At 38.2% G+C, this 25,398-nt stretch overlaps 10 protein-coding genes across 10 annotated transcripts; 4 read left to right on the top strand and 6 right to left on the bottom strand.

The window, feature by feature from the left end:
* Positions 1-582: 582 nt before the first annotated feature.
* Positions 583-2,147, bottom strand: GCK72_006365 (uncharacterized protein; the record flags this gene model as incomplete). The annotated part of the gene is made up of 4 exons (XM_003113617.2): positions 583-1,253; positions 1,305-1,499; positions 1,549-1,788; positions 1,838-2,147. The coding sequence occupies 4 exons, from the start codon at positions 2,145-2,147 to the stop codon at positions 583-585; spliced, it is 1,416 nt and encodes a 471-aa protein (XP_003113665.2).
* Positions 2,148-3,955: 1,808 nt separating this feature from the next.
* On the bottom strand, positions 3,956-5,426 carry GCK72_006366 (uncharacterized protein; the record flags this gene model as incomplete). Its single annotated transcript, XM_003113501.2, has 7 exons — positions 3,956-4,150; positions 4,196-4,296; positions 4,343-4,594; positions 4,638-4,760; positions 4,805-4,925; positions 4,972-5,247; positions 5,298-5,426. 7 exons carry the CDS (start codon positions 5,424-5,426, stop codon positions 3,956-3,958), a joined length of 1,197 nt encoding a protein of 398 aa, XP_003113549.2.
* Positions 5,427-6,053: 627 nt separating this feature from the next.
* Positions 6,054-9,244, bottom strand: GCK72_006367 (uncharacterized protein; the record flags this gene model as incomplete). The annotated part of the gene is made up of 11 exons (XM_053725595.1): positions 6,054-6,248; positions 6,294-6,454; positions 6,502-6,844; positions 6,890-7,075; positions 7,118-7,779; positions 7,829-8,093; positions 8,145-8,455; positions 8,505-8,601; positions 8,652-8,902; positions 8,980-9,080; positions 9,126-9,244. 11 exons carry the CDS (start codon positions 9,242-9,244, stop codon positions 6,054-6,056), a joined length of 2,691 nt encoding a protein of 896 aa, XP_053589789.1.
* A 1,194-nt stretch (positions 9,245-10,438) lies between these two features.
* On the top strand, positions 10,439-13,082 carry GCK72_006368 (uncharacterized protein; the record flags this gene model as incomplete). Its single annotated transcript, XM_053725596.1, has 11 exons — positions 10,439-10,470; positions 10,519-10,597; positions 10,659-10,823; positions 10,871-11,173; positions 11,223-11,283; positions 11,686-11,751; positions 11,803-12,011; positions 12,063-12,155; positions 12,203-12,691; positions 12,740-12,854; positions 12,904-13,082. The coding sequence occupies 11 exons, from the start codon at positions 10,439-10,441 to the stop codon at positions 13,080-13,082; spliced, it is 1,791 nt and encodes a 596-aa protein (XP_053589790.1).
* Positions 13,083-13,432: 350 nt separating this feature from the next.
* Positions 13,433-14,207, bottom strand: GCK72_006369 (uncharacterized protein; the record flags this gene model as incomplete). The annotated part of the gene is made up of 4 exons (XM_003113694.2): positions 13,433-13,720; positions 13,768-13,944; positions 13,991-14,124; positions 14,174-14,207. The coding sequence occupies 4 exons, from the start codon at positions 14,205-14,207 to the stop codon at positions 13,433-13,435; spliced, it is 633 nt and encodes a 210-aa protein (XP_003113742.2).
* Positions 14,208-14,417: 210 nt separating this feature from the next.
* GCK72_006370 (uncharacterized protein) lies at positions 14,418-15,153 on the top strand (the record flags this gene model as incomplete). Its single annotated transcript, XM_003113564.2, has 4 exons — positions 14,418-14,507; positions 14,556-14,662; positions 14,707-14,977; positions 15,028-15,153. The coding sequence occupies 4 exons, from the start codon at positions 14,418-14,420 to the stop codon at positions 15,151-15,153; spliced, it is 594 nt and encodes a 197-aa protein (XP_003113612.2).
* Positions 15,154-15,342: 189 nt separating this feature from the next.
* On the bottom strand, positions 15,343-17,463 carry GCK72_006371 (uncharacterized protein; the record flags this gene model as incomplete). Its single annotated transcript, XM_003113456.2, has 7 exons — positions 15,343-15,513; positions 15,563-15,655; positions 15,710-16,004; positions 16,055-16,270; positions 16,316-16,515; positions 16,559-16,926; positions 17,415-17,463. The coding sequence occupies 7 exons, from the start codon at positions 17,461-17,463 to the stop codon at positions 15,343-15,345; spliced, it is 1,392 nt and encodes a 463-aa protein (XP_003113504.2).
* Positions 17,464-19,293: 1,830 nt separating this feature from the next.
* GCK72_006372 (uncharacterized protein) lies at positions 19,294-20,795 on the top strand (the record flags this gene model as incomplete). Its single annotated transcript, XM_003113433.2, has 7 exons — positions 19,294-19,360; positions 19,406-19,490; positions 19,538-19,655; positions 19,711-20,260; positions 20,310-20,436; positions 20,485-20,565; positions 20,615-20,795. 7 exons carry the CDS (start codon positions 19,294-19,296, stop codon positions 20,793-20,795), a joined length of 1,209 nt encoding a protein of 402 aa, XP_003113481.2.
* A 104-nt stretch (positions 20,796-20,899) lies between these two features.
* GCK72_006373 (uncharacterized protein) lies at positions 20,900-21,456 on the top strand (the record flags this gene model as incomplete). Its single annotated transcript, XM_053725597.1, has 4 exons — positions 20,900-20,929; positions 20,978-21,064; positions 21,112-21,296; positions 21,345-21,456. 4 exons carry the CDS (start codon positions 20,900-20,902, stop codon positions 21,454-21,456), a joined length of 414 nt encoding a protein of 137 aa, XP_053589791.1.
* Positions 21,457-22,917: 1,461 nt separating this feature from the next.
* GCK72_006374 (uncharacterized protein) lies at positions 22,918-25,265 on the bottom strand (the record flags this gene model as incomplete). The annotated part of the gene is made up of 7 exons (XM_053725598.1): positions 22,918-23,089; positions 23,174-23,532; positions 23,679-23,952; positions 24,000-24,257; positions 24,304-24,536; positions 24,832-25,043; positions 25,088-25,265. 7 exons carry the CDS (start codon positions 25,263-25,265, stop codon positions 22,918-22,920), a joined length of 1,686 nt encoding a protein of 561 aa, XP_053589792.1.
* Positions 25,266-25,398: the final 133 nt, after the last annotated feature.

Genomic DNA, 25,398 nt, shown 5'->3' on the forward strand with positions numbered 1-25,398 from the left:
CAAAATCTGTGTTCAGTTCATCATCTCATCGCCTTATCATTTTCCGAAAAGGTCAAGAGAAGAGATAATGAAGAGACGACAGAGAAACAGAATCAGTATGCTATACTGTAGTCGTATGTAGCCAAAAATGAATAGGAAGACTTTTTTTTCCCAATCTTCTGATTACTCGAGTTTCAAAACCGTTACCTGTAGTTTACCAAAGTTATGTCATTTCGAAGAAAACTATCCTGGTTCGAATTCAACTTTAATAAGTTCCAATAGAAAAAAACGATGCAAATGAAATGAACTACGGAGTTGCCTTCTTTTTATCACCTTGTTTTTATTGCCGTTTTCTTATCAACTATTGATAGTTCATCATTTTGGAGGCTATTTGCTCTCTTTCTCTTCACATTTAAATTCAGAAATTAGAACAACCGATTCATACACTTATTGCTCTTACAAATGTACATGCAAGAAGAGGAATTTGAAAAAAGATAACAAACGAAAACAGAGAAAAAAAAAAATTAAAAATACATCCTACAATCAAAAAAGAAGAGAAGAATACACAGGAACCCGGAAGAAATAGAGAAATTCTTAAAATTATTAATCGGCAGATGGCATAACCTTCAAACGATCGAAGGCGGCCTTATCGAGAGCTTCGCGTTGGCTTGGGTGGGAGATCTTGATCAGTTCGTAGGCGCGTTGACGCATGTTCTTGCCCCAAAGTTGAGCAATTCCGTATTCGGTGACAACGTAGTGAACGTGGGCACGTGTGGTAACAACTCCAGCTCCTTCGTTGATGTATGGCACAATCTTACTTTGTCCCTTCTTCGAAATAGATGGAAGAGCGATGATTGGCTTTCCGAGTCCATCATCTCCGATTCCAGCTCCACGGATGAAATCGACTTGTCCTCCGAATCCAGACAAGAAACGTTTTCCAACGGAATCAGAGACAACTTGTCCAGTCAAGTCAATTTCAACGGCGGAGTTGATGGCAGTAACTTTAGGGTTCTTACGAACAACAGCTGGATCGTTAACCCAGTTCACATCTCCAAACTCAATAAGTGGATTGTCGTTGAGGTAATTGTAAAGCTTGGTGGATCCGTAGACGAACGATACAACAAGTTTTCCTGGGTGAATTGCCTTTTTAGCGTTTGTGATGGCATTCTTTTCAATCAAATCGAGAACTCCGTCCGAGAACATTTCGGTGTGAATTCCGAGATCCTTGTGGTTGCTAAGAGCAGAGAGAGCAGCATCTGGGACAGCTCCAATACCTGAAAAACTAGTATTAAAAACAGAATCGTCCAGTTGTTCCAATAACTAACCCATTTGAAGTGTAGCTCCGTTATCAACAAGGTTCTCAGCAATGATCTGTCCAATCTTCTTCTCTTGCTCATTTTGTTGACCAATGTTACGTTGATGAAGCTCGAATCCATCTGCTTCATTGACGAGGTAGTCAATATGAGAAACGTGGATTACTCCATCTCCAAATGTGCGTGGCATATTTTTGTTGACCATAGCTGAAGCATACAAATTAGAGAATCGATTGATAACAATTATTTTCTTTACCAATGATGAGTGGAGAGTTGGTGACAGCTGCACGGGCAGTATCGACTGAAGTTCCCAAAGAGCAATATCCGTTGGCATCTGGTGGAGAAACCTGGATAAGGGAAGCATTCAGCTTAATAGCTCCCTTGCGGAACAAGAGTGGAACTTCATACAAGAAGCACGAATTGAAATCGGCAATTCCGTTGTTGACAGCGGCTCTCAAGTTGTGTCCAGTGAAAAGAGAGTTTGATCGGATTCTGTCTGAAATTCCATTCATATAATCACTGAGAACATCGAGTTTTCGACTCACCTCTAACACCTTCAGCGGTCCACGGTGTAGCTCCTTCCAAGTGCAAGTGATGCAGTTTGACTCCCTTCAAATTGTTAGCAACAGCGTGCTCTGAGAGACTTTGAAGCAATGGAGTTGGAGTGGCGGCAATTCCGTGAACGAATACATTGTCTCCACTCTTGATGTCACGAACGGCATCAGCCAGCGAAACAACTTTTGGCGATTTACCAGCTACTGGGAATGCCACTTCCCGCTTGTCTCGCCAGATCGAACTGGTTCTCGAGCATGCAGCTGAGGTTCCAAACGAGCGAGAAGTGAGTCTTGAGAGCATTCTGAAAAACAACACTTTAAATTGAAACTTGCTGACTGTGATGATCAACGAATCAAGAGAAGAAAATCATAGTAAATGATGGCATGATCAAGGAAATTTCTTATCTATTTAGTGTTCACAGAGATATTGAATGAAGAAAATGAAAGATGAAGAGCGAAATGAAGTAAACACAAGAAACGTAGAACTTCGTTGTCGGTGAAATGGGCGGTGATTGTAGAGCAAAGAAGAGATGTATCTGATTGATGAAGATGAACTAAAGTGTGGTTCTAAAGTAATCTTGTACTCAGCTGAAGTTGTAAAGACTTTGAGTTAAAGAATAGAGAGGCGCAGCACTCGGCGAAATTAGATTGTGCTCGATGGCCTTTTTAGACAGCATGTCTCCTATACACGATCACTAAGAATATCAATTCATATGATAATTCAATTATTAGCATATCAATGATTTTGCTATACAATATCTCATTGTGAAAAACGACCATAAATCAATTTATCGGCTATGAAAAGAAGAATTTATGATGCCTAGAAGGTATCATTGAACATTTTCTTTTCAACTAGAAAAGAAAAGAGAAGAAAGAATAAACAGTTGTCGATATGAGCGCGATGAGTGTTTTGGCGGTATTGTTCATTGCTCTCAAGGTTTTTTCAAACTATGTGTTCAATTTCGTCACAAAACTGATATTAAAATAATTCCAATAGAAAAAGAAGAACCTAACAATGCTTTTCCGCCAGGGTGTGTTTTATTCAATCTAAAAATGTTTTCTACAAGAGAAAACCAGAGAAAAAACTAGTTGAATAATGATGATTAATCAGTAAAATAAAAGGTACAAACATTTGATTCGAATTACTTTCAAACATATTTGTTCCAATAGCTAGCCCTTTCATTTTTGACCAGCGAATACGAAGGTACTTTTATAAATGAACTACAAGAAAGCAGTTGGTGAGTGACAAAAACCTACGTGACATGAGAGAAGAGCAAAAGTATCTGATAAATCAAGGGCAGCAAGAGGACGACTGACTGCTGCGAGCAAAACAACGTGGTCGAGTGTTAGAGGGATGGGACGAAAGTTGTGAGAAGGGGAGGAGCGGGGCGAAACAACTCAGAGCGCTGATCAAAAAACGCTCAATTGACATGCACGTGGTGAGCAGAGAACGGTGTAAGAAGTGATTGAACGAAGAGAAACAGACGAGTGAAGGCACAGGCGGCCTTGTGCGTTATGGCGCCGTCGTTTTTTCTTCTCTTCCATTCAAAGAAGAGGACGAATAATTCTCTTTTTTTTGGAATACATAGAGAAAAAAAGAAAGATAAAACGCGAGAGAATAAACTCTGTTAAGAGACTGCAGAAACCACCAACATATTTACGAAGAAGCCTAGAGAATTATGACTGGCCAGATTGACTAAAATTTATTGGACAGAATGAAATGATAGAATACATCAAATGTTACAGGAATAATAAGATAATTTAGTGAGATCAAAGATACAAACAATGAGTGAATATTTTCTTGGCGCCGCGACATTGTATGGAGCGCACACGCTTACGGAATGGCGCAGAATATTGCTTGATGTACCCAAATTGACGACAGTTCAACCGTATCGTTGTGATCAAAGTACTCGGGGGAAAAATTGAGAAAAGCATCGGAGAAGGAGAGATAGAAATCTCGATCAAAGAACCCCCAAAAAACTGTAGTGTGGCAGTCACGCGGTGAGTTTTCACTGCGTCAACTGCCACATTCGAGGGTTTTCTGATCGAGCAAAGTATGAGAAGTGAGCAGATGACAAGTGAATAATGAGTAAAAAGAGATAAAACGCATTATTCCAAGGTGTGCATTTCGATTTTGCGGCGTATCTCCGAGAGATCAGTGGCAATGTACTTGTTAGCAAATGAGTATTTCAGAGCATCCAAGTTAATTTTCTTCAAATCTTCGAGTGATAGATTGAACTCGTCTGCGGCCTTGTAGTATTCCTCACTTAATGAAGCGTTTGGAAAGATTCCTTTGTCGTCAGTCTGAAATTTTTATTTACTACTAACTAAAATTATTAGAATTCTTACACAAATGGCGATTGGGACTCCACGCTTTTTCCAGAAGGCGAAATGTGATCTCCGAGGATGATTATATGACTTTGTATACACATTTGAAGAGATGCAGACTTCTGAAACAGAAAACTTGATAAACGCTTATACTATCGATTAGCTTACCTAAAAGAGAATTACTACGGCCGAACACTTGGGCCAGATGATCATTTGTATGGAGAAACGTGCCATGCCCAACGCGATCAGGTTTCATCATCAGAAGGTCAGTCGTGTCATTCGGAATCGTCCGCTTTTCAGCTATGTGTGCAGTGATTCCGAGGCCATGAAATCGTCGGGCTATATATAATACATCTAAGAGTTGGAAAGCAGACAATTTCGGATCTCCGCCTAAATCCATTCCAACGATAACATTTGATTCTAAAGTTATGACATATTTTATTTCTTTTTCAGTGGAACAAACCTTGCTGGACTACTCCCGTGTAATGGAGTATTTCGGTTGCGATATCGAACGTCATGTTTCTATTCAAACTGATAATGAGGAATATCTTCATATGCGGATGCAACATCCTCGCTTCTATGATGGCTGAAAATTAGGGATGTAACTTAAAAAATAGAAAATGAACATACCTCTGCAGACTGTCCGTATATATTTTTCATAATCCATGGTTGCTGTTTTCTTCGGTGTAGTTCGAAGTTCCAAATATAAACAACCATCTTCTGAAAACTCTCGAATGGTACGGATAACAGCCTGAAAAACTACTGTGTTATACGTCATATCTGACAGTGACGCTTACGATTCTCAGACTATCGGGATTGTCGAGAATTTCTTCAACAGCTTTGAAACGATGGAATACTTTGTCCATATCTATGGGCTCAGTGAGCCTATATCTCGACACTATATTTTTCGCCTTCTCTTCATCGTGTTCAACAATCTCACTGATTGTTTTTGGAGAGAGACTGCCCGTGAGATGAGCATGAAGCTCTATTTTCGGATACTTTTTGAAAAAAGCCAAATCTTTAGGAACGTTTAGTGGAAATGTGGCGGCATCCGCTCTCTTCATTTGCTCCGCCTGAAATACAGCCTCATCACTACACAAATTTTAACTTTTATTTAACTAACCGCGATTTCATTATCGAGAAATTCGTGTTCCTCGGCATTTCTCTTGGCTTCTCGTTGTTGTCGTCGACTTCTGTCTGCTTGAGACTCTTCTTGTGGTTGTTGCTTCTTCTTGTTTTTCTTGTTTCCCATTTCTGAAATGTTGCACGTAATGTGAAAATGGTATCAAGAAGGAATGAACGCTTGCAAGCGATTGATCGAGAAAAGAAAAAATTCGCTTCGCTGCCAAGTCTCTGTTGTCTTATCTTATATGGAAAACTGATTATAACGTTTATTAAACATCGGAAAATTTGAAGAAGTTGAGAACAACATTCTCAGAATCGATTGAAAATAGAACAAATACTCGTTTAAAAAGCGCGCGCCGGCTTCTGTCTTAGTTTTGCCGCTGGTCGGGTCTTGCAACGATGTACAGTAAGATTTTTGCGAGCGAAAATTGAAATGATTCATTTACGAAAGATATCAATGATTTTTCATGGATTCTTCAACCATGGTCACTTTATTAATGTTTCATTCAAATCGAACATCGCAATAACTTCATTGAGCAAAAATGAATACACGGCTTATTCAATTAAGTGAAAAATCTTCAATCCGTAATGGCACACATGTATTGTCGAAATAAAAAAAGTGATACCCGGTGTTTGCGGACTCAATGCTAATTTTTAATAATTTTGCATTGAGTCCGCAAACACCCGGGTATCACTTTTTTTATTTCGACAATAGAGAAACAAGAAACAAGAACTAGAGTAAGAATTAGTGGATTCAAAAATATTTGTAAACTTGATCAACATTCCATGCACTTGCAGTAACTGTCCACTCAGGACTATGTACACGGTTTTCTTTTATCTTTGATATCATATTTTTGATTGATTCCGATTGCATTTCAGGTCCGTGCAAATGATGACTAGAGATTCCAACAAGAAGAGGTTTTTCATCCGAAGGCGTTTGAGTTGTTTTCTAGAATAATTAACGTAGCTTCCTGTATAAAAAATATTGTCTTACTTTTATAGTAACTTTGAACATCCATTCACATATATTTTTGGGTGTTGAACATGTAAAATACAAGAACATATTTTCCTGTGGCTCTTTTGGTTCGGAAGCAGAAGTGTTTGAGATCAGCCAAGTAGGATCGGGTATTACGTATACGGAAATTTGACCAGTTCCTGTAAAGAGATTTCGAATTGATGATTTCCGATTTAAAAAAAATCACCAATAACAGAGAAGCTATATTCAATATTTCCTTTTCCATCATCCATATCAACTCCATGTTTTTTGGATATTCCCAGAATTTTCACTGGGTGTTTGAATTTCAAACGTTCTTCAACAGATCTGACTCGGATATTTCGATCGTTTAATCGTCCCTTTGTGGGAAACAAAAACGGAATTTCACACCATGGATTGTTTTCGTAATGACATTGTAATCCAGTATATTCTGGATCACTCTTCACGAATGGAATGTCTTCTGCTCCTCGGTAATCATGAGAAATTGCATAGAACCTAGTTTCATTCACGGATAGTTGGTTGTTTCGATCGTAGAACATTTGATTAACATGCTGAAATAAAAAATAATTGTTAAAGTTCGAAAGATTATAACTTACGAAGAACTGAGTTCGCTTGGCTGTTGGATATTTTTCATCAAAACGATACGGAGATGGCCAAAAACTGGAGAAAACATATAGGATAGTCAGTGTAACGAGAAGAACTCCGAGAAGATTATAAACGAATTCGAGGAGTCCAGCCTCGTTTACTGGACGAGAATTCCTACTCTTGGCAACTAATCCCCCCTGAAAATCGAATTTGAATACAGTAAATAGATTCAATCTTACCAGTGACAAAACGATGCAGGCAGCAGAAAAGACAACGAAGAAAGATACAACTGGTTCTGGATTATAAGAACTTCTTCCCATGATTGGAATGAAAATGGACAGAAGCATTTCAGTTGTGTAAATGGCCATAGCACATCCAGGTAGAGAGATGATCAGTGTAAGAACAGTGTTGAGAGTTGGACATTCAGGCCACGCTCCGAAATTAGAAGCCAGAGATTTGATTAGAGGAATCAGAAGCAGAGCGAACAAGAATCCACTGGCCACATCATAGTATGTGAAGACGAGAAGAATACCAGAAATGAGAGTAAGATGAATCAATTCCAATGTAGATCCATAGTCTTCACGTATCTTCGGACCCAATCTAGCAGTCAACAGTCCTTGAACGGATAGACCTGCCCAAACACTTGGTAATCCATATGCAACAAGAGCAAGCCAATGTCTTGTATACCATCTCATTGCTCCATAAGTGAATACTGACATGAATGTCATTGCTTTCAAAGTGATTGCAATTGTGACGATTGTTAACATGTAATCACGGAGAGCCAAGAAAGTCAAGAACGTTTTTGTGTAGAATCTATGGGAAACTAGAGCAAAAACTGCAATGATCGCAGTTAAATTGATGAAATGAGCGAATGTGAGTGGGTAGATTACGACAAACAATCCTGGAAAAGAATGAATGAATTAATATTCCCAAAATGAGTCTGAACCAACCCAAGAAATCAAAGAATACAGTTTTCCTATCTGCATATTCTGCTGGTTTCTCCAAATATGGACTTTTCAGAAGATGATTCAGTGTTGCATAAACATTCTCTCCAGCTCTTTGCAAAGATCCTTGAGTGATTCTTTCAGCCGTATCGAATTCTGTGTGCCACCAATATCCGTTCTGAACAAAAGCCAAATCAAGTCCTGGAACTCTTCCATGATCTCTGAAGATTCGGAAATCGGTGTCCCCTGGATAGACTCCGGATTGGAATACCTTAAAAATCGGAACATAAAAAAATGAAAAACTAGACTAATATGACCCAACCTCCTGCCCAATTACACTACAATGCGGATGAACTGCGGCTTCAAGATATGAGTTTAAGAGCCACTGATTAGCAGGTCCAGCCTGGAAAAGAAGCTCACGACCCCCAGATCCACTTGCTTCCAAATTGATGAACGCACGAATTTCATGTCTCCAGGAATGTTGGGTAATGAATCCATGAGCAGCTAAAAGGGATGATTCCTCAGCTCCATTGAAAAGGAAAATGACGTCGTGATTCAATTGATGTGGATTTTTTGAGTAGAGACGAATCAATTCAAGCATCAAAGCACAGGAAGAGAGATCGTCACTTCCAGCTAAAGAAAATATTACAATACTTTCCAACTATTAGAAAATAAAACTTACCGTTACTTGTTGGCCAACTATCATAATGACAGTTCAGCAACACCGAGATCTTATCTTTTTTTTCTCCTTTTCCTAATCTTGCTATCACATTCGAAACCTGGAAACAAATTACATTTATAGAACATTCAACAAAAAAAACTCGCTTACATTTCTATAACAAATATTCATTCCTTCTGTATCATGAGCTGGAATGTCAAAACATCCTGATACATATTGAGTATCAATATCGAATCTCAAATCTTCTTCATCTACGTTTTGTTTTTTGATATCACTGAGTTCTTTCAATATCCGATTTCTTGTCAATTCTTCACAATTATAACTTCCTGCTGGTTTCCAGCCATAGTCTGATAACTCTTGTAGTACTTTTACAGCTCGTGTCTCCGAGAACTGAGTCTCTTCTGAAAATGGATGTAGCAGTCAATTTTCTGTTGTTTTTTGAAAATGTTTGTCGAAATCTTTTAACCAAAATACTCACCTTGATTTGGATCTTTTGGTTCTGGAAGACATTTGTGAAGGAACGAAGCGCCAAATATGAGCAGCAAGTAGAAAATGCCAATGATTTTCCAGTGAAATGGCCTAAAAACAACTTGGAATTCTCGGTCATACTTGTTTATCACGCACCTTAGCAATCTGACATCGTTCTCCAATTCTCTCTGTCTCTCCTCATTCTCAGTGTTTTCTTTTTCTAAGAGATTCTTCTTCTGCTCATCGACGTGACGCCGTCGTATTCCAGTGGACATAATTACCCTGAAATTTAATAAATGAGAAATATAACAGTTCATTCTCAAAGAAAAATGCATAGGTGCGAAAGACGAATCAATTTATATGATGACTTGTGAAAAACTCGAAAACTATCATTTATTCGTGTGTAGAGTATAATATTTGGTCTTGAATAGATAGGACAGAAAGGACAAGGTAACGAGAGAGTATGCCATATTGAGAGAACATGAGGAATTAATTGAGAGACGTAGAGAAATGAACAAAAACTAGGAGAGAAGTGAAGAGCATTTAAATGGTATGAATGATGTATGATTTATTGAAAGGAGAACAGTACAAGAGTACAAGAACTATTTTTCGAAGAGGGTGGAACAAGTACAGTAACCTCCCATGAGTCGCGAAAGGTTACGATAGGCCACGAACTAGGTTCAAAACAATAAGGTGTACAATTGTTAATTTCCATTCTTTTGAATTGATAGGAGTTATTCTGAAAGAAGAAGCCATAACGTTAGGGATGTTGTGGATGTCAGTGTTCAGTCACTACTAGCCTCCACTCTCTTGTGTCGCTCGCACACTTTAACATTTATTTGTATAAGCAAACTTTTCCTATGGATGTCAGATCCCATGTGGTCTAGTGGTTAGGATTCGTGGTTTTCACCCACGCGGCCCGGGTTCGATTCCCGGCATGGGAAGTTTCTTTTTAACTTTTTTGAATTGTTAGACACCTAGCGTAACTTTTGTTTTATTGAAATTGCAAAACGTCTGTAACTTTCAAAGTAACTGATACTCTTGCAATTTTTCAAATTGATAAGTTCACTTCAATTTTCGATAACGTGTTATCTTATCGCTTGTTAAACTGCTATGTTTTGTTTTTATGTGTGATTACTCTATCCTGAATTCCAAAGTATCCATGGTGCGCTTCCCGAAAACTTGTTAAAAACCGCTGTGCGCAGTTGACTACGACACTCCGATATTCCGCCACCGTGTTGTTTACCATTCGAATTTGAGCCGAAAAAACCAAATCGAGTAATTTATTCCATCTTTTTCCCTGTCAATAAGCAATAATACTGTTTGTTTTAAGTATTTCTATATTGATTTACCTAAATTAACCTAACTTTTCTTTATCTTTCTTGCTATCATGTTAGTTTAATAAATCCGCCGGTTCTCTTTACCCATTTAGCAAATAATCATCCTACTTACAGGCGTATTCTGCGAAAATGCTACACGGGAGAGGAGGTTTTCATCATGGGTAAATTGAAGAAACTTCTTATCGCAATTAATTGTGTTTTTAATTCAGAAACGATCCACCTTCAAAACGTTATCGTCGCGACGACAATGCTGATCCAACCAACCCGAATCCTTCAATAGTGGTGCACGTTAGAAATCTTCATCAAAAGGTAAATAGCAATCTCAAATCAAAATTATTATTTTTCACAGGTAACCGAAGCCGATCTTCTTGAAGCACTCAGCAATTTCGGTCCAGTCGCTTATGCGACTTGTATACCACACTCACGAATGGCGTTAGTGGAGTTTGAGGATATAGAGGGAGCCAAGGCTTGTGTAAACTTTGCAGCTTCTAACTCGATAAATGTCGGAGGACAGGTAACTTATTTTTCGGTTGGATTAATTAACCATTTTGTTGGTTTCAGGCTGCTTTGTTCAATTATTCAACATCTCAGTGCATTGAACGAATGGGATTTGAGTCTGCAATCCCAAACAAAGTTCTCGTCGTCACTGTACTTAACGCTCAATATCCAGTTGATGCTGATGTCATCTATCAAATTTCGAATGCTCAAGGAAGAGTTCTTCGTGTTGCTGTGATGCACAAACCGACGATCGTGCAAGCGCTCGTAGAGTTTGAATCTATGGAAATCGCAAAAGCAGCAAAACATGCCATGAACGGTGCAGATATTTATTCTGGTTGTTGCACACTAAAAGTCGAGTTTGCCAAGGTTTGTGGGTTTTTCTTTTTTTATTAACCATCATTGTATCCGTTTCCAGCCGGATCGAGTTCGAGTGACACGTCAGGACAAAGATCAACGAGATTTTACTATCCCAGAGAGTTGGTTTTCGCTCAAGCTGTTATTTTTTGCGCTGTTTCGTTTTGATCATTTAATAATGAACTGGTTCCCTATGATTGCCTGTCTTGTTGTGTCTGTCGTATTGGAAAACAACACGCAAACAGATCACAACAGAAATCAGAGACAATCAAAGCAAAACGCATAAAGAGAAATATAAATAAATAGAGTGAATAATTTTCAGATCGCTCCATAACAAATTAAGTTTTTGTCGCTTTTTCGTCTATGGAGCGATCTGATATTAATTTTTCACTGCAAGAAACACCACATTTCAATGAAAAACAACTCAGCAGTTTTACACAAAATTACTCGATCTTGCACAAAAACAATAACGGAATCAAACGCGAGTATTTCACTCGTTCAGCTAACTAGAACCTCGATTTCAGATGAAACTCCACAGCCAGATAACACGACAAGAAAAACGTTGATTCCATCGAGACCGGATGAGCATTGTTAGTTGAATATCCGAGACATTCATATATTCCCTTAAGATGCAGTTTCAGATCGTCGTCCATATGAAGACGAACGCAATAATCCGTACGATCGTCGTGACTATCCACCACCACCGCCGCCACCACAACAGTACGGATATCCGCCACGAGGAGACGGACCACCAGAGTATTATGGGGATCGTGGAGGACCACCACAATCAAGATACCGGGATAATTACGACGATAGGAGAGGTGGACCGATAGGAGGGGCTGGAGGACCGGTAAATTGTTTCATGAAGATCTTTCAAAAACTCCGACAGTTTTCTTTCTAGGGTTGCGTTCTCATGATGTACGGAATTGAACACGGCAAAATCAATTGCGATATGATTTTCAATATTTTGTGTCAATATGGAAATGTGCTCAGAGTGAGTCAATTGTATTTTCTATTATTTGTCCACTCCCAGTATTTCAGATTAGTTTCATGCGCACCAAAACAGAAACTGGAATAATTGAAATGGGAACTCCAGACGAACGTCACAATGTGCTTGATTTCTTGCAAGGATTCGAATGTTTCGGTCTGAAATTAGAATTCAAACCAAGTCATCAAGAATGTGTACACTACCTTCGAGACCCATTCCAATTGCCGGATGGCACTCCATCATTCAAAGACTATTCCACTTCACGTAATCAGAGATTCACCACTCCAGAACTTGCCGCAAAAAATCGTATAATTTTCCCAACGAAGATTCTCCACTGGTTCAATGCTCCGGGTACTATGGACGAAAAGAAGTTGCTTGACATGATTGCTGAGAGATCGCAGCACAAAGCTGTCAAAGTTGAAATCTTCCCAACTAGAAATGAACGTTCATCTGCAGGAACCGTGGAATTTGAGACAGTTGAAGCTGCTAATGAAGTGTTATGTCTCGTGAATCATATGCCAGTAGACAGTCCATATGGAAGTGTAAGTTCCTGAATGTATTCAGATTTATCTAAAAAAAATTGTTTCCAGGCACCGTTCATCATTAAATGGGCGTATGCTACTCCACGTCGTTGGGAAGGAAGCGGAGGGGACGATGGCGAAGGAGGAGAGAGAAAAGAGGCTTTCATCCATCCGGCCGTCAGACGTAAGTTCATCATTATTTTTATTCCTAAACTAAAAACTCAATATTTCAGCACCGCCATACCGACGTGGAGGAGGAAGAGGAGGCTATGGGGATCCAGGATTCCGTCGAGACTCCTATCGAACTGGATTACATGGAGGTGGACCTGGTGACCGCTTTGGCCCGTACCCACCACGCGGAGGAGGAGGATTCCGTGGTGGACGTGGGAGAGGTCGTTTCAATGAATACTGATTTCCCAATGAAAAAATTTATTGATCTACCTCATCGAGTAGAATCGTTTATCTCAATAATATACTACACAAATTCACTCAAATATGTTTTCTGTTCTCATGTTTTCTCTTTTTAAATTCCTATTTTTACTCAGACTTCTGTTTCCAGTTGCGTGTGATCTGACAAATAAATAATACGTATTCTTTAATCCACCATATGTTTAATATGTTGAACACCGTCTTCGTCGTACCAGCTTTTGTTGGAATACATTCGACTGTTTTATGGAGAAAAACATGAATTTCCATTCCAAACAATTTATTTTTCGTGGGAAAACTAGTATAGCATTTAATTTTTGAAAGGCAACAGCTCGATCATTTCGAGAATTTATCACTTGTCTTCGATTTCGAAGCAGCCAATTCGTTCTCATCTGGAACGAGACTCTCCAGTTTACTCTCTTTTGCAATAACTTGTCTCGAAAGAGTATTGATATTTGCAATCTTTTTGATAAGATCCGAAGAAATTGGATGTCCGTTGTTGATTTCATAAGTTGCTTCGGCCACAATTTCATCACAAAGTACTTTGAGAGCACCATTTTGACTTCTATTGTGGGCACTGTACGAGCTGTTCTTCTCATTTTCCTCAAAACGAGCACGGATTTTCTGGAAAGAATCTAGTTTGATTCAAGAAGAACCGAATCTGGATTTACCATTAGAAGAGGAAGACATTGTTCCAATTTCTCCTTGTTCTTCTTCTCTTTCTCCTCACTTTTCGCAATTGTAACTGTCTTTTGAAGTGAACTTTGACTCAATGAATCATTTTGGTAGTCGAGATCTTCGGCACGGTCCTTGAAATAGGTCGATGCATCGTTGATAACTTCCATAGTCTGAAATAGTTGCATGACGCCTTCTGAATGAATTCAGAATGCTCACAGTGCTATGAACTCCGTTTTCGATACGATTGTATGCCACATAACGAAGTTCAATCTTTTCCATTGTATTACCAATTTTCTTCTTGTGAATCACAACACATTTTCTCGGAATATCTGCATCTTCAGATGTGTACGCTGAAACTATTCGATTCAGTTTCTGGAAAACAGAGTGTTATGAATTTACCTTTTGCCTCGTAGCCTGCGGATTTTCTCATCATCGTTTCAGCCAATAAACGTGATTATTCGCTTCACTTATGAAAAACGGAACTGATTTATAATATCAAAATCCTATTGGTTTCAACTGAAATCTAGTTTACAAATAGTTTATGTTCACGAGAAAATGAATACATTCAAAACCATAGCTTCCTCTTCTTTCAGAAATACACTCTTCTTTATTTTTTTACTAATTTAACACTTTAATTTTTCAGATGGATCACCACTCTAAAGCTAAGCAGCTCCTCCAGCAACGTGATGAGCTGGACGAGAAGGTCAAAGAACTGATGCTTGTTCTTGAAACGGTATGTAAATTAATCTCGAATCAAGAAAAAGACATATATTAATTTCAGAACAACAGTACCATGGATTCGCCTCTGATTGATGCCGAAGGATTTCCACTGAACACAATTGACGTGTACGCTGTTCGTCACGCGAGACATGATCTCATTTGTCTCCGGTAATTTTAGTTGTATGTTCACAGTCAACTGAATTCTGTTACAGAAACGACCGTGCTGAGTTGACCGAGAAGATTGTTGCAGAAATGGAGAAGGAAAAGAAAGAAGATGCCACTGGTCCAGTCGTTTCAGAAGAGAAACCAGTTCATCGAACATCAAATGAACCGTTTGTCAAGGTTTCTTCGGTCGTCGAGTTGTCTCCAGCGGATATTGGAGGATTCAGAAAAGATGATCTGATCATTCAATATGGAACTCTTCATTATGGAAATTTCAATGATATGCAACAGGTTGCTGAAATCACAAAGCAATCTGAAAACGTGAGATTTTCAAAACTCCAAATCACTATGTATAGTTTAAATTATTTCAGAAAATTATCCGTGTGACCGTTATTCGTGACAATCGTCCGGTTCGTCTCGAAATTTGTCCGAAGAGATGGTCTGGACCGGGTCTTCTCGGATGCAACATCGTTCCAATTGCTGGTGCAAATGTCTGATTCTTTTTGCATAAACAAAATAATTTATTTGGTTCCAATTCGATAATGATTATGCTGGTTCACAGTTTTCTTTTTGACATGTAACAGAAAATGTTTCTAACTCGCAGTGACGAATCAGAAAACCATTAGAACAGTTTCAATTTGATCACATTGAGAATTTAAACCCGTTGAAAAGAAAATAAAAAAAGACTAGTTTGAGTTCGAATCGCTCCGATCGATAAGCTGTCGGCGACTAGCTGTTTCAGCAATCGTCGATGGAAGTTTCGTGTTGAGTGTTTCAGGAAGAATCAGTGTCAACAAACCACCAGACACAGCAATAAGTGATAAAGTGATAGCAGGTGCAAGAGAATGAAGTGCAGTCTGAAAGGTATTTAAAATGAATCGAGTTGACCGTAGTAGCTTGACCCACCAAATGAGATAAATAAGGAGAGAGCATTCCTCCGAGTCTTGAGAGAGTTTCACAGAAACCAATGCATTTATTTCTTCCGTCAGTTGGGAAAATCTGGAAATAATTCACTCAAAATTCTTATTTTCTTCAAATTGAGCCAAAACTAACCTCACTAGCGAACATGTAAATACTCATAAAAGAGCAAGAAATCGCAAATTTCCCGAGAAGCCAGAAATGAATGTGCCATTCTTCAGTTGACAGAACAATACCCAGAAATGAAAGACCAGCAATAATATGAGTTCCAGAAATCAGAACTTTTCTTCCGTATTTGTTCATAAAAATTGGAGAGAAAATGTAAGCGGGAGCTTCGACAAGACTCATCAAAACAAAATTCAAATAGATGTTTCCAGCCAAATTCTTTGAGTAAAATGCCAATCCGAAATATATAAAAGTGTCCACGATCCTGAAAACTTTGATTTTCAGTTTCTGATATCGAATGTTGTTATCAATTACCAAATGTAGGTCATAACAAATATATAAACGATAAACATTTTGTGTTTCCACATTTCACGACACAAACTTTTGAAACTTGAACTTTTTTCATCTTGAATTTCTACAATATCCGATGCTGAAATATCTCCTTTAGGTCCTCGAATCTTCTCAAGCCAGGCTTCAATTTTTTCAGTTTGTTGACTTGAAACCAAATAATGAAGACTTTCTGGGACTGTCCTGAAATGAAAAGATGACTTCAGTGGTTACCTAGAAAAAACTTACATATAAATCAAAAAGGCAACGAAAACATTGGGTACAGATATACAGAACATTAGCCATCTCCAATCAGGTAGAACGTAGGCAAGAAGTGCAAGAATACAAGCACCAACTACCCACATCAAACCGAAATAAACCGAAGTGAAGAAGCGAAGACGAAGTGGAGTATTCTCGTATCCGAGGACCCATCCAGCAAGTCCAGATGCCTGGAATGATAATTACAGTATTGGGGTTACGGTAGCTACTTACAGTATAAAATATTCCATGGATGAGTCTCATGATACAAAACATCATAATTGAATTCGAAATCGCCGAAAGCATTCCCCCACCGGCCATCAGCAGTACAGTAATCACAAATACGGGAAGTCTTCCATATTTGTCAGCCAATGGAGGTATGAACATTCCTCCAATCATGTTTCCAACCATATAAAATGTAGTCGTACTGTCAGCGAGCCACGTGGCATCTCCAGTCAAATCGAATTCATCGGCGACTCCAATAAAACTTGAGTTTTCTGGAGCTTTGACGACAAAAGACGGGCAAAGACCAGTGAATGCGAGGGGTGCCCACGCGAATCCACACACAAGAATGCATGATAGAATATAGCGATTTCGTTTGTCTGAAAATTGAGGAAATTTTAGGGAATGAGTTGGATAGCATGGTACGTAGAAGATAGAAATTCAGATTTCCTGGTAGGCCAGTTTCAGATTCAAAATTCTTGAATCCTGAGTTATTCTGGAGGAAACTTCCTATTTTAATCTGATAATCCTGAAGTTTGGTTCGTGTAAACTACAGTATTACACGGAAACATTTGACCAGGAAGTTTGATTCCGAAAATTAGCATATTTCATAGTCTGTGGAGACAATGTGAGAACCAAACTTCAATAGAGGCGCACCTAGCGGCGCCTGTTCACAGCGGTTTATCTCATTTGCCAAAAGAAATATTAAAAAGTTGCCAACTGACAAAATATAGCTTAATATTCGTAGAATATTTCTTCAGTTGAAAAAATTTTCATATCTTTAAAAACAGCCGAGATAGGATGCTCCAAACTCTTGCTAGCGGTCTCTTACAGGTTTTACAGTTGTTTTCCAATTATAAAAACTCACCCAAAGTATTCAACACGTCATCAGCGGACAATTTGTCGGATGAGGACATTTCCAGTGGCCGCCTGGTGTTATTACCCTGAAATGGAGAACATTCTAGACAGATGAGTGGGAGGAGGCGGCAAAAACAGTAGACTGTCCGTATAATCCGTTCAAAGTTTCGTATTACGAAGAACCCATCGGAAACATGTTTTTTAAAAAGGTCTGGTGACGTTGTAGTGGGAGACAGAAATTTTGAGAATTCAGATGAAAAATGGAAGAAAAACGAGAAAGTGAAGATAATGATGAAGAATGATGAAGAAGATAGAAATAAAAAAAATAATAGTTTGCGGAGATACAAGAAAATAGAGAAATAGTGGGAAAGGAGAAGAGAATTAGAGATTTTGATAAGTTTGTAACTTTTAATCATTTTATGAGTTGAAGGAGAAGAAAATGATGAATGAGATCAATGGGGGGAATCGCTCTCTAAGGAAATACGAAACATTTAAAAAAAACAATAAAAAGAGGGGAAGTGATAAAAGAAGGCAAACAAGCAGGTTGAACGCTTGAAAATCACAAATTGTCAGACGATAAAATGATAAATGTTTATCAAAAAAGAGACCGATTGTTGCGAGAAAAATATCACCATAATCGGGTGATGTTCTGACCCGAAAAGAACTGATTTTATGGAAAGTCAAACTTCAAAAAACTGGGGGTATAATATATTCAGACCACTGAAAAGAGAGAGGGAGAGAGATTGTTGATAATGACCTGTTGGAAAGAAAAAAGGATTGTTGGTGAGAAATGAAATATGAAGAAGAAGAGGACAAAGTTTTGATGAACGAGGAAAGAAGAAGAAGAGGAAGAGGGGGATTGAATGAATCAGAGAGAATTGCAAAAACATAGAGATTATTATGATAGTGGAGACATCAGACATATTGAGAGAATGGACATTGCTCTGATGATTTCACAAAAAAAAAAGAGAATGATGGTTTGGTTTTTGGAGGAATCTTCATTTGCATCTCAATAGTTTTCGTTGCTTTTCACACAGTGTTTCGTTACATTTTTGCCTTTACTGATTCCCATAACATCGAAATATGTTAGTTTCAATCTCTAAATCTGAAAAAGTTTATTGGATTGTTTAATTGGATTTTATAATAAATACATCCTTTATATTGTAGGTTCTAAGATCACATGCTATATGTATCAGGTTCTATTTTTGATCCAGATCCCAGCTTTTAACTTTTTTGGAAAAGGAAAAGATTGGGTGGAGCCACGACAGTATCTAGGAAGTTCAAGTTTTGTATATTCAACTCAGAAATTGAATTATTCAGAATACTTTCAAGTCCGAACTTGTTGTTGCTCAGTTGGCCTGAAATTCACAGAGTAGGCTCCCAATGAAATGAAGAAGCATTCCAATCCCTCCCAACAACTTTCACCGAAAGGGTCAAACTACACGATGAGAATCAAAACACTTCGAAAGTGTGAACTGTGTTTTTCAGTATCTTATCTTTCGATTCGACATAATAGGACCATTTCTTTCGTCACGTGACTACTGTCATTTGATAAGATATTGATTGTGTTAACTATAACAAAACCTCTATAGATAAGATATATGGGATGTTTTTGGAGAAGGATTCTTTGATCTTTCCATTCTTATCTTTTGTTTTTGTGACCTGATCATAGTTCTAGATCATTCTTATCTTGACTTCACGTTTCCAGATCTCAAATTCGGTCATTTTTCCATCTGTCACCTGCGGTTGATCTCATTTTTCTCATGACCGAAAGAGAACAGCTGACGAGTTCGTTCTCCAAATTTCTTCACTTTTCCTCTGTTTCTTTTTCTTTTGCTTATTACTTTTTTCAATCTTTATATATTGTGTTTTCAGAGGAAAGAACTGATATGAAAGCGTTTTATGTGATACTTTCAATATTAATACTGTCAGAGGCAACTGTTTTGAGAACGAAAGGTAGAATTGAGCTCAGAATTCCTAAGATTTTAGTTGAGATTTCAGAGAATCTAGCGAAGAATGTCACATTGGATAAATATGGATTCCAGCCCCTTTGTGCGTCTTGCACAGGATTAATTACAGTTGCAAGGTGAGCTACTACTCTGAATTCGTTAAAGAATTATAGAAAATGTTTAGTTTCATTCTGAAATTCGATGTTTCGGAGCCAGTTGTTCTCGAATTTGCCACTATCATTTGTAAACTTTTTGCCAAACAACCATGGGCAGTTTGTGATGGAATATCGTCGCAGTTCAGAGTAAGTTCAGTTTTTTGAAATATTTGTTTTTCCGTTCACTAAGTTTTTATTTCAGGATGAATTCTTCTATGTCTTCCGTCGTCTTGCAAACGAGAGTCCATCTCAAATCTGTGGAATAATTCTTCCTGATTGTGCTGATCCAACAGATCCTTCTGAAGCTGGATGGAAAGTTGCTCTGCCTCCAAAACCGAAAAGAAAGAGAGTTATGAAGCCGAAGAGACCAAAAATATCTTCTCCATCTCAAAATTTAAATATTCTCCAATTGACGGATCTCCACGTGGATTTCGAGTATAAATACCCGTCTGAAGCCAATTGTGATGATCCAGTCTGCTGTCGGATTTCAGTAGCAGATCCGAAGAAAGCATCAGGATACTGGGGATCAGTTGGGAAATGTGATATTCCGTATTGGACAGTTGAGAACATGTTGTCACATATCAATAAAACTCATTTAATTGATATGGTTATAATGACTGGAGATTATATCAACCATGTGGATTGGGAATATTCAATTGAAGAACATCTTTCGGTTCTTCGGAAACTTCATCATCTTGTTCAGAGTACATTCCCAACTACTCCCATCTATTGGGCACTTGGTAATCATGAAGGTTTGTTGAATTTGAAATATTCTTGAGGGATGATTTGAGAATATTTTAGGAGTTCCTGTGAACAGTTTCGCACCACATACAGTTGACGAGAGGTTCTGGCCAACTTGGTTGTACAAAGAGTTTCAGGCGATGAATACACCGTGGTTGAGTGAAGGATCCGATGATAGTCTTCTCAAGTGAGTGGAGAAAAGTTTAAATTTTTGAATTCAAAAAAGAAATTTCAGACGTGGTTCATACTCAACACAAGTTATGGATGGACTCAAATTAATTTCATTGAACACAGGATTCTGTGAAGTTACTAATTTGTAAGGATTTTAAAAGCATTTAATTTTCGAGAATCGCTTTAAATTTCAGCTTCCTCTATCTGAACCAAAGCGATCCCGATTCTTCAATGTCTTGGTTCGTGAAGGAATTGTATGAATCAGAGCTGAAAGGAGAGCAAGTCTATGTTCTTGCTCATATCCCACCTGGAGATTCGGAATGTCTCGAAGGATGGGCATTCAATTATTATCGAGTTATTCAGAGGTATTCCTAAATTATATGATTCCATCCAATGGAAATTTCAGATTTGAATCTACCATTGTCGCTCAATTCTTTGGACATGATCACTTGGATTATTTCACTGTTTTCTATGAAGACATGCATGATATCATGAGTAAACCAATTGGAGTGAGTCTATTTTCACAAGATAGTTTCCATTGAAAAAGAGGTTTTCAGGTTGGATACGCTGCTCCATCAGTCACTACTTTCGAATATCAGAATCCAGCTTATCGAGTTTATGAAATTGATCCATACAACAAATTTGTAAGTTTTCGATTTCCTTCTCAATTTTCTTCAACTTATCATTTCAGAAAATAGTGGATTTCACAACATATTCTGCTGATCTTGAAAAGGCGAACGAGAACAACAAACCAGTTTGGGAGAAACTGTATTCTGCAAAGGAAGCATATGGAATGACGGATTTGTCTCCGATTTCGTGGAATAAAGTCATCCAAAAGCTGATAAAAAGCGATAAGAAACGGCAGCAGTTCTACAAGTACATTTTTTCTTAGTTTGTTCTGAAATCTTATTGAATTCTTTGCAGATACGCATTCCGAAACTCTTCTCCACATTGTGATACCACGTGTGAACTTCAACTTATGTGCAATCTTCGAATGGGTCACCACAATTCTACGCTTTACTGTCCTACTTTTTGATTCTCGAATATTTAAAATTCATATTAATGCTCGAATGTACAAAAAGATCTTCAAGAGAAAATAAATAGTGAAATTGAAAAAGGTGATAAAATATTGAACAACAAAAGAGAATATAACAAGTTTCATCGTGATTTTTATCCGTCAGTAGCCAATGGATTCGCGTGGATTGTTACACTTTGTATTCTGTTATCTTTATTGGAGAAGAGAACTGGCGAAAACCATAAAAGATAGAGAACGCCTAGGAGAGAAATCGATTCGTGTGCTTTTATTTTTCGGAAAATATAATTCTTTTGGAGCGGTTCGCAGAAACAGTTCTTATCAAAAAGCTCCAAGAAGTGCGGTTCACTTTCTCGTGTTTCTTTATCAAATTATTTTAAAAAATGGGGTCAAACTCTATTCTTTCAGGATCTTGGCAAGTATGGTCTCATGTTCTACAACTGTCTCTTCATGCTTCTCCCAGCTCTTTGTGTCGTCCAGCACACTGGTGATTTGTACCGTGCGTACGCCTTCATGCTCTCCGACTCGATGACGTCATCTGACTGGGCCTGTTTCATTCTTTCTTGGCCCTATCAAGAATATCTTTGTCACGTATGTAGGAATGTTCTCAAGTGGAGATTACGTTTTCCAATGGGCAAACTTCACTGGTATCAACGTCAGGTATGATTAAGGAAAGGTTTTGGATTGAACTAATTCATGATAATTTCAGTGTGTTCGGAAGTATTCTCTACACCTACGTGACATTCCGCTCAAAGTCCACTACGATTTCTTACAAACCACTTCCAATGACAATGCCATTAGATGTTCATAAACCACGGAAATAAGCTAGAATGTATGTACTAATTATCCTATCTTATTCAATTTTTTCATTCGTTATTTAGCATAATTCATGTCAAATGTATTCTCAACCACTTCATAGCTTTATAATGCATTTTTTCTCCTCATTCATCGTCTAATGCTCACCATTTTCCTGTGTTATCAACATTGCCTTTTCCACCGTTTACCGAGTTTTCTCCCCTACTACCCAGTTTTTCTGAAAATCATTGTGATGCGTTTTTGTGCTTTACTAATAACAATTTTTAAGGGAATCTATTTATTTCGTGTGAAAAGAGGACAGAAGACATTTGGCTTGAAAAGAGAAAAGAAGACAGAACAAGTAAAGTAAGGCAGAAGAACTGGAAGACGGACGACGCGAAGTTAAAGATTGAGGCGTCCCTCTCTCATCCGAATTTCTGAGACCCGCCGAAGCGTCTTTTCTTCATCCCATCTCAATATCCATCTGGAGATCCATCCGCTATGAAGAACTTAAATGAATTTTGTTTCTAAATTATCTCTCAGATCAGTTCAATTTAAACTTACTTGTTGCGCCGTCAACCGGTCTTTCTCATCACACTTCAGTAATCCTTTCATCACATCAATCATATCGTGGGGATTGTTTTTTGGCATTGTTACTTTCCAACTTTTTTAATTTTGCCAATATTTCCAATCCTTATGCTGGTGGTTAAGTGGCAATTTCCCCGTTGTCATTTGGAACATGACCACACCCGCTGCCCAGATATCAGTGGCGAACGAGTACTTCTTCATCAAGAAACGCTCTGGACTCATGTAGTCAACAGTCCCGCAGAACGTGGTGGCTCTGAAAAAAATCTTGTCTATTCACTAGCTTTTACAATTGCATGCCATGAAAAAAACAAAGCATCTTCTTTTTTAGAATACTTACTTGAAGTTTGTGACCAATCCCATATCTCCGAGCTTGTATAGTTTCTTGTTTCCGCTTTTGACATGGTACAGCAGGTTCTTTGGCTTGATGTCCCTGTGCACCAGCTTTTTTCCTGCCAAATACTGCAGTCCTTTAGATATGTCCTTCATAACTCTTGCACTTTCTTCTTCATCAATGCATCCTTGTTCTTTTAGCAGATCATACAATATGCCCATCATCAACTCCCTGATTATGTACTTGCTGGTGCCATCAGACATCACATCGATACAGGATACAACGTTTTTATGAGAAAAAGACCAGTGGCTTAATTCTCTTTCCACCAGGAACTTCTCGTTCAGCGCCTCCTTATTTTCCAGAATCTAAAACAGGAAATTTGAAATGAAAATGGAACAAAGAAATGGAAGTTTTAGGTTATTTCAGGTCACAGAAAGATGTCAGCGGTCGACAGATAGGATACAGCCCATTTATCGCGTTTTCTGTGTAATTATGGAGAGGGATAACTCACTTTTACAGCATAGGAACGACCAGTTTTCTTCGATTTGGCCTCCTTCACAATCCCAAAAGTTCCTTTGTCGATATTCCTTATAGTTTCATATGCATCCGTAAAGATGGAGTAATTACTTGGAGCATCATATTTCTTTTTCTCCAACTCGCGTTCGTGACGTTTGGTGTCTTCAATTCCTTTTTTCAGAAGTTTATCTTTCTGTTCCTGTCCTTTTGCACTTTTATATTGATGTCTCAACTTTTCCGACGTTTCTTTGAATTCTTTTTTTTCGACGCTGTAAACACATTTTAAGTTTCTTGACAAAAGCGGAAAAACGCTTACCAAATATTTCCATATTGAAGTACCACATTACTTCCATCGGAGGTAGCTATCAGTTCTCGTCCAAGTTTCGTGAAGATGTGAGGGTGACGTGGATGAGCATGCCAGCGATGGAAGTATTTCGTGCTGTCAACTTCATATTTGTTTCTTCCAACAATCCCGAGATAACAGTTCTTTACTGAGCTGAAGAGGAAGTGATAGTGCTCCCGAAAGTCTCCGAATAGGAGCCCTACACATTTATGCTCATTCGAAAGGGTCAATCTGAAAATATTGGTTTTCATGTTTTCAATCCTTTCACGAAACGTACGGGTGCTGTGAAATTCCAGTTGATGCATTGATTTGGGTAATTTTGTGATGTTCTTGAACAATGATTTCTCCAAGGTTGCAATACAAGTTTTGAACTGCTGCATCCTTAAAACCACTTAACGTCCATACAGGATTTTTCATTCTCTTGTCTAACATTTGAACTGATCCAGAACTGGTTCCTACGGCAATTTCGAAGCTGTTGAAGGGATAGATTTTCGTGATGGTTCCTTCTGCCTGAAAAAAGAAACAGTTATTGACGGAAATCTATCTACAACACAGGGCACATTCTTTTTGAAAAGCGGTAAAAAGCTTTGACTAGTTGAGAAGAGCAGAAGCGACGCCACCAACTTAGAATCTCCGGAACGGTGGTTTTTATTAGACAGCACGAAAACAAAGACACTAATTAGAATCATTCAAAAGATCAGATTCCGTGTGCAATTTATAGAGAATTATCAACGCAAACGGATATTACTGTATGTCCTACGTCGCTTTTTGCATCGTTTTTAGAGTGTTATCAAACTGAACTCACCGCCATTTTATTTCCTTCTCCTCTCGCAACTCTTCGATTCACCGTATACAGTTTCGATTCTGTATCTTGTTGCGTAGCCAACAACAGCTGATTGTCGATAACATCATGAACAGAAGCAGTAATAAGTGAATCTTTGAAGGAAAACACATTTGTTTTCGTGGAGTTATCGATGTCCAGACAATCGACTCCTTTCTTACAGACAACAAATAATTCTGAAGAAAAACGTTAATTTTAAAGTGTTAAAAAATCAACTCACCCTTCTCTAATCCATAAACATTCATCGTCTGACTATCACAATCATACGATTCTGTATGCAGGCCAGTATCGCTTTTTACAATATTTATCCGTTCATCGAATAGAACGGCCATTTGTGACTTTCCGACAAAGGCTATGTCTGATATTGTAGAATCGAAAGAAAACTTGTTGACGGCCATATTGGAAGAATATGAAGTATTCCAATGCAGAATAATTAATTTTGTTCATTCACATCTTCCACATTTGTTTGCAACGTCACGGTCGCCCACGTGGCGAAAAAGAACTGTAGGGCACGTGGAGCCGAGTTTTTCA

Source organism: Caenorhabditis remanei, chromosome II, assembly GCF_010183535.1.
Source record: "Caenorhabditis remanei strain PX506 chromosome II, whole genome shotgun sequence".
NCBI classification, from domain to species: domain Eukaryota; kingdom Metazoa; phylum Nematoda; class Chromadorea; order Rhabditida; family Rhabditidae; genus Caenorhabditis; species Caenorhabditis remanei.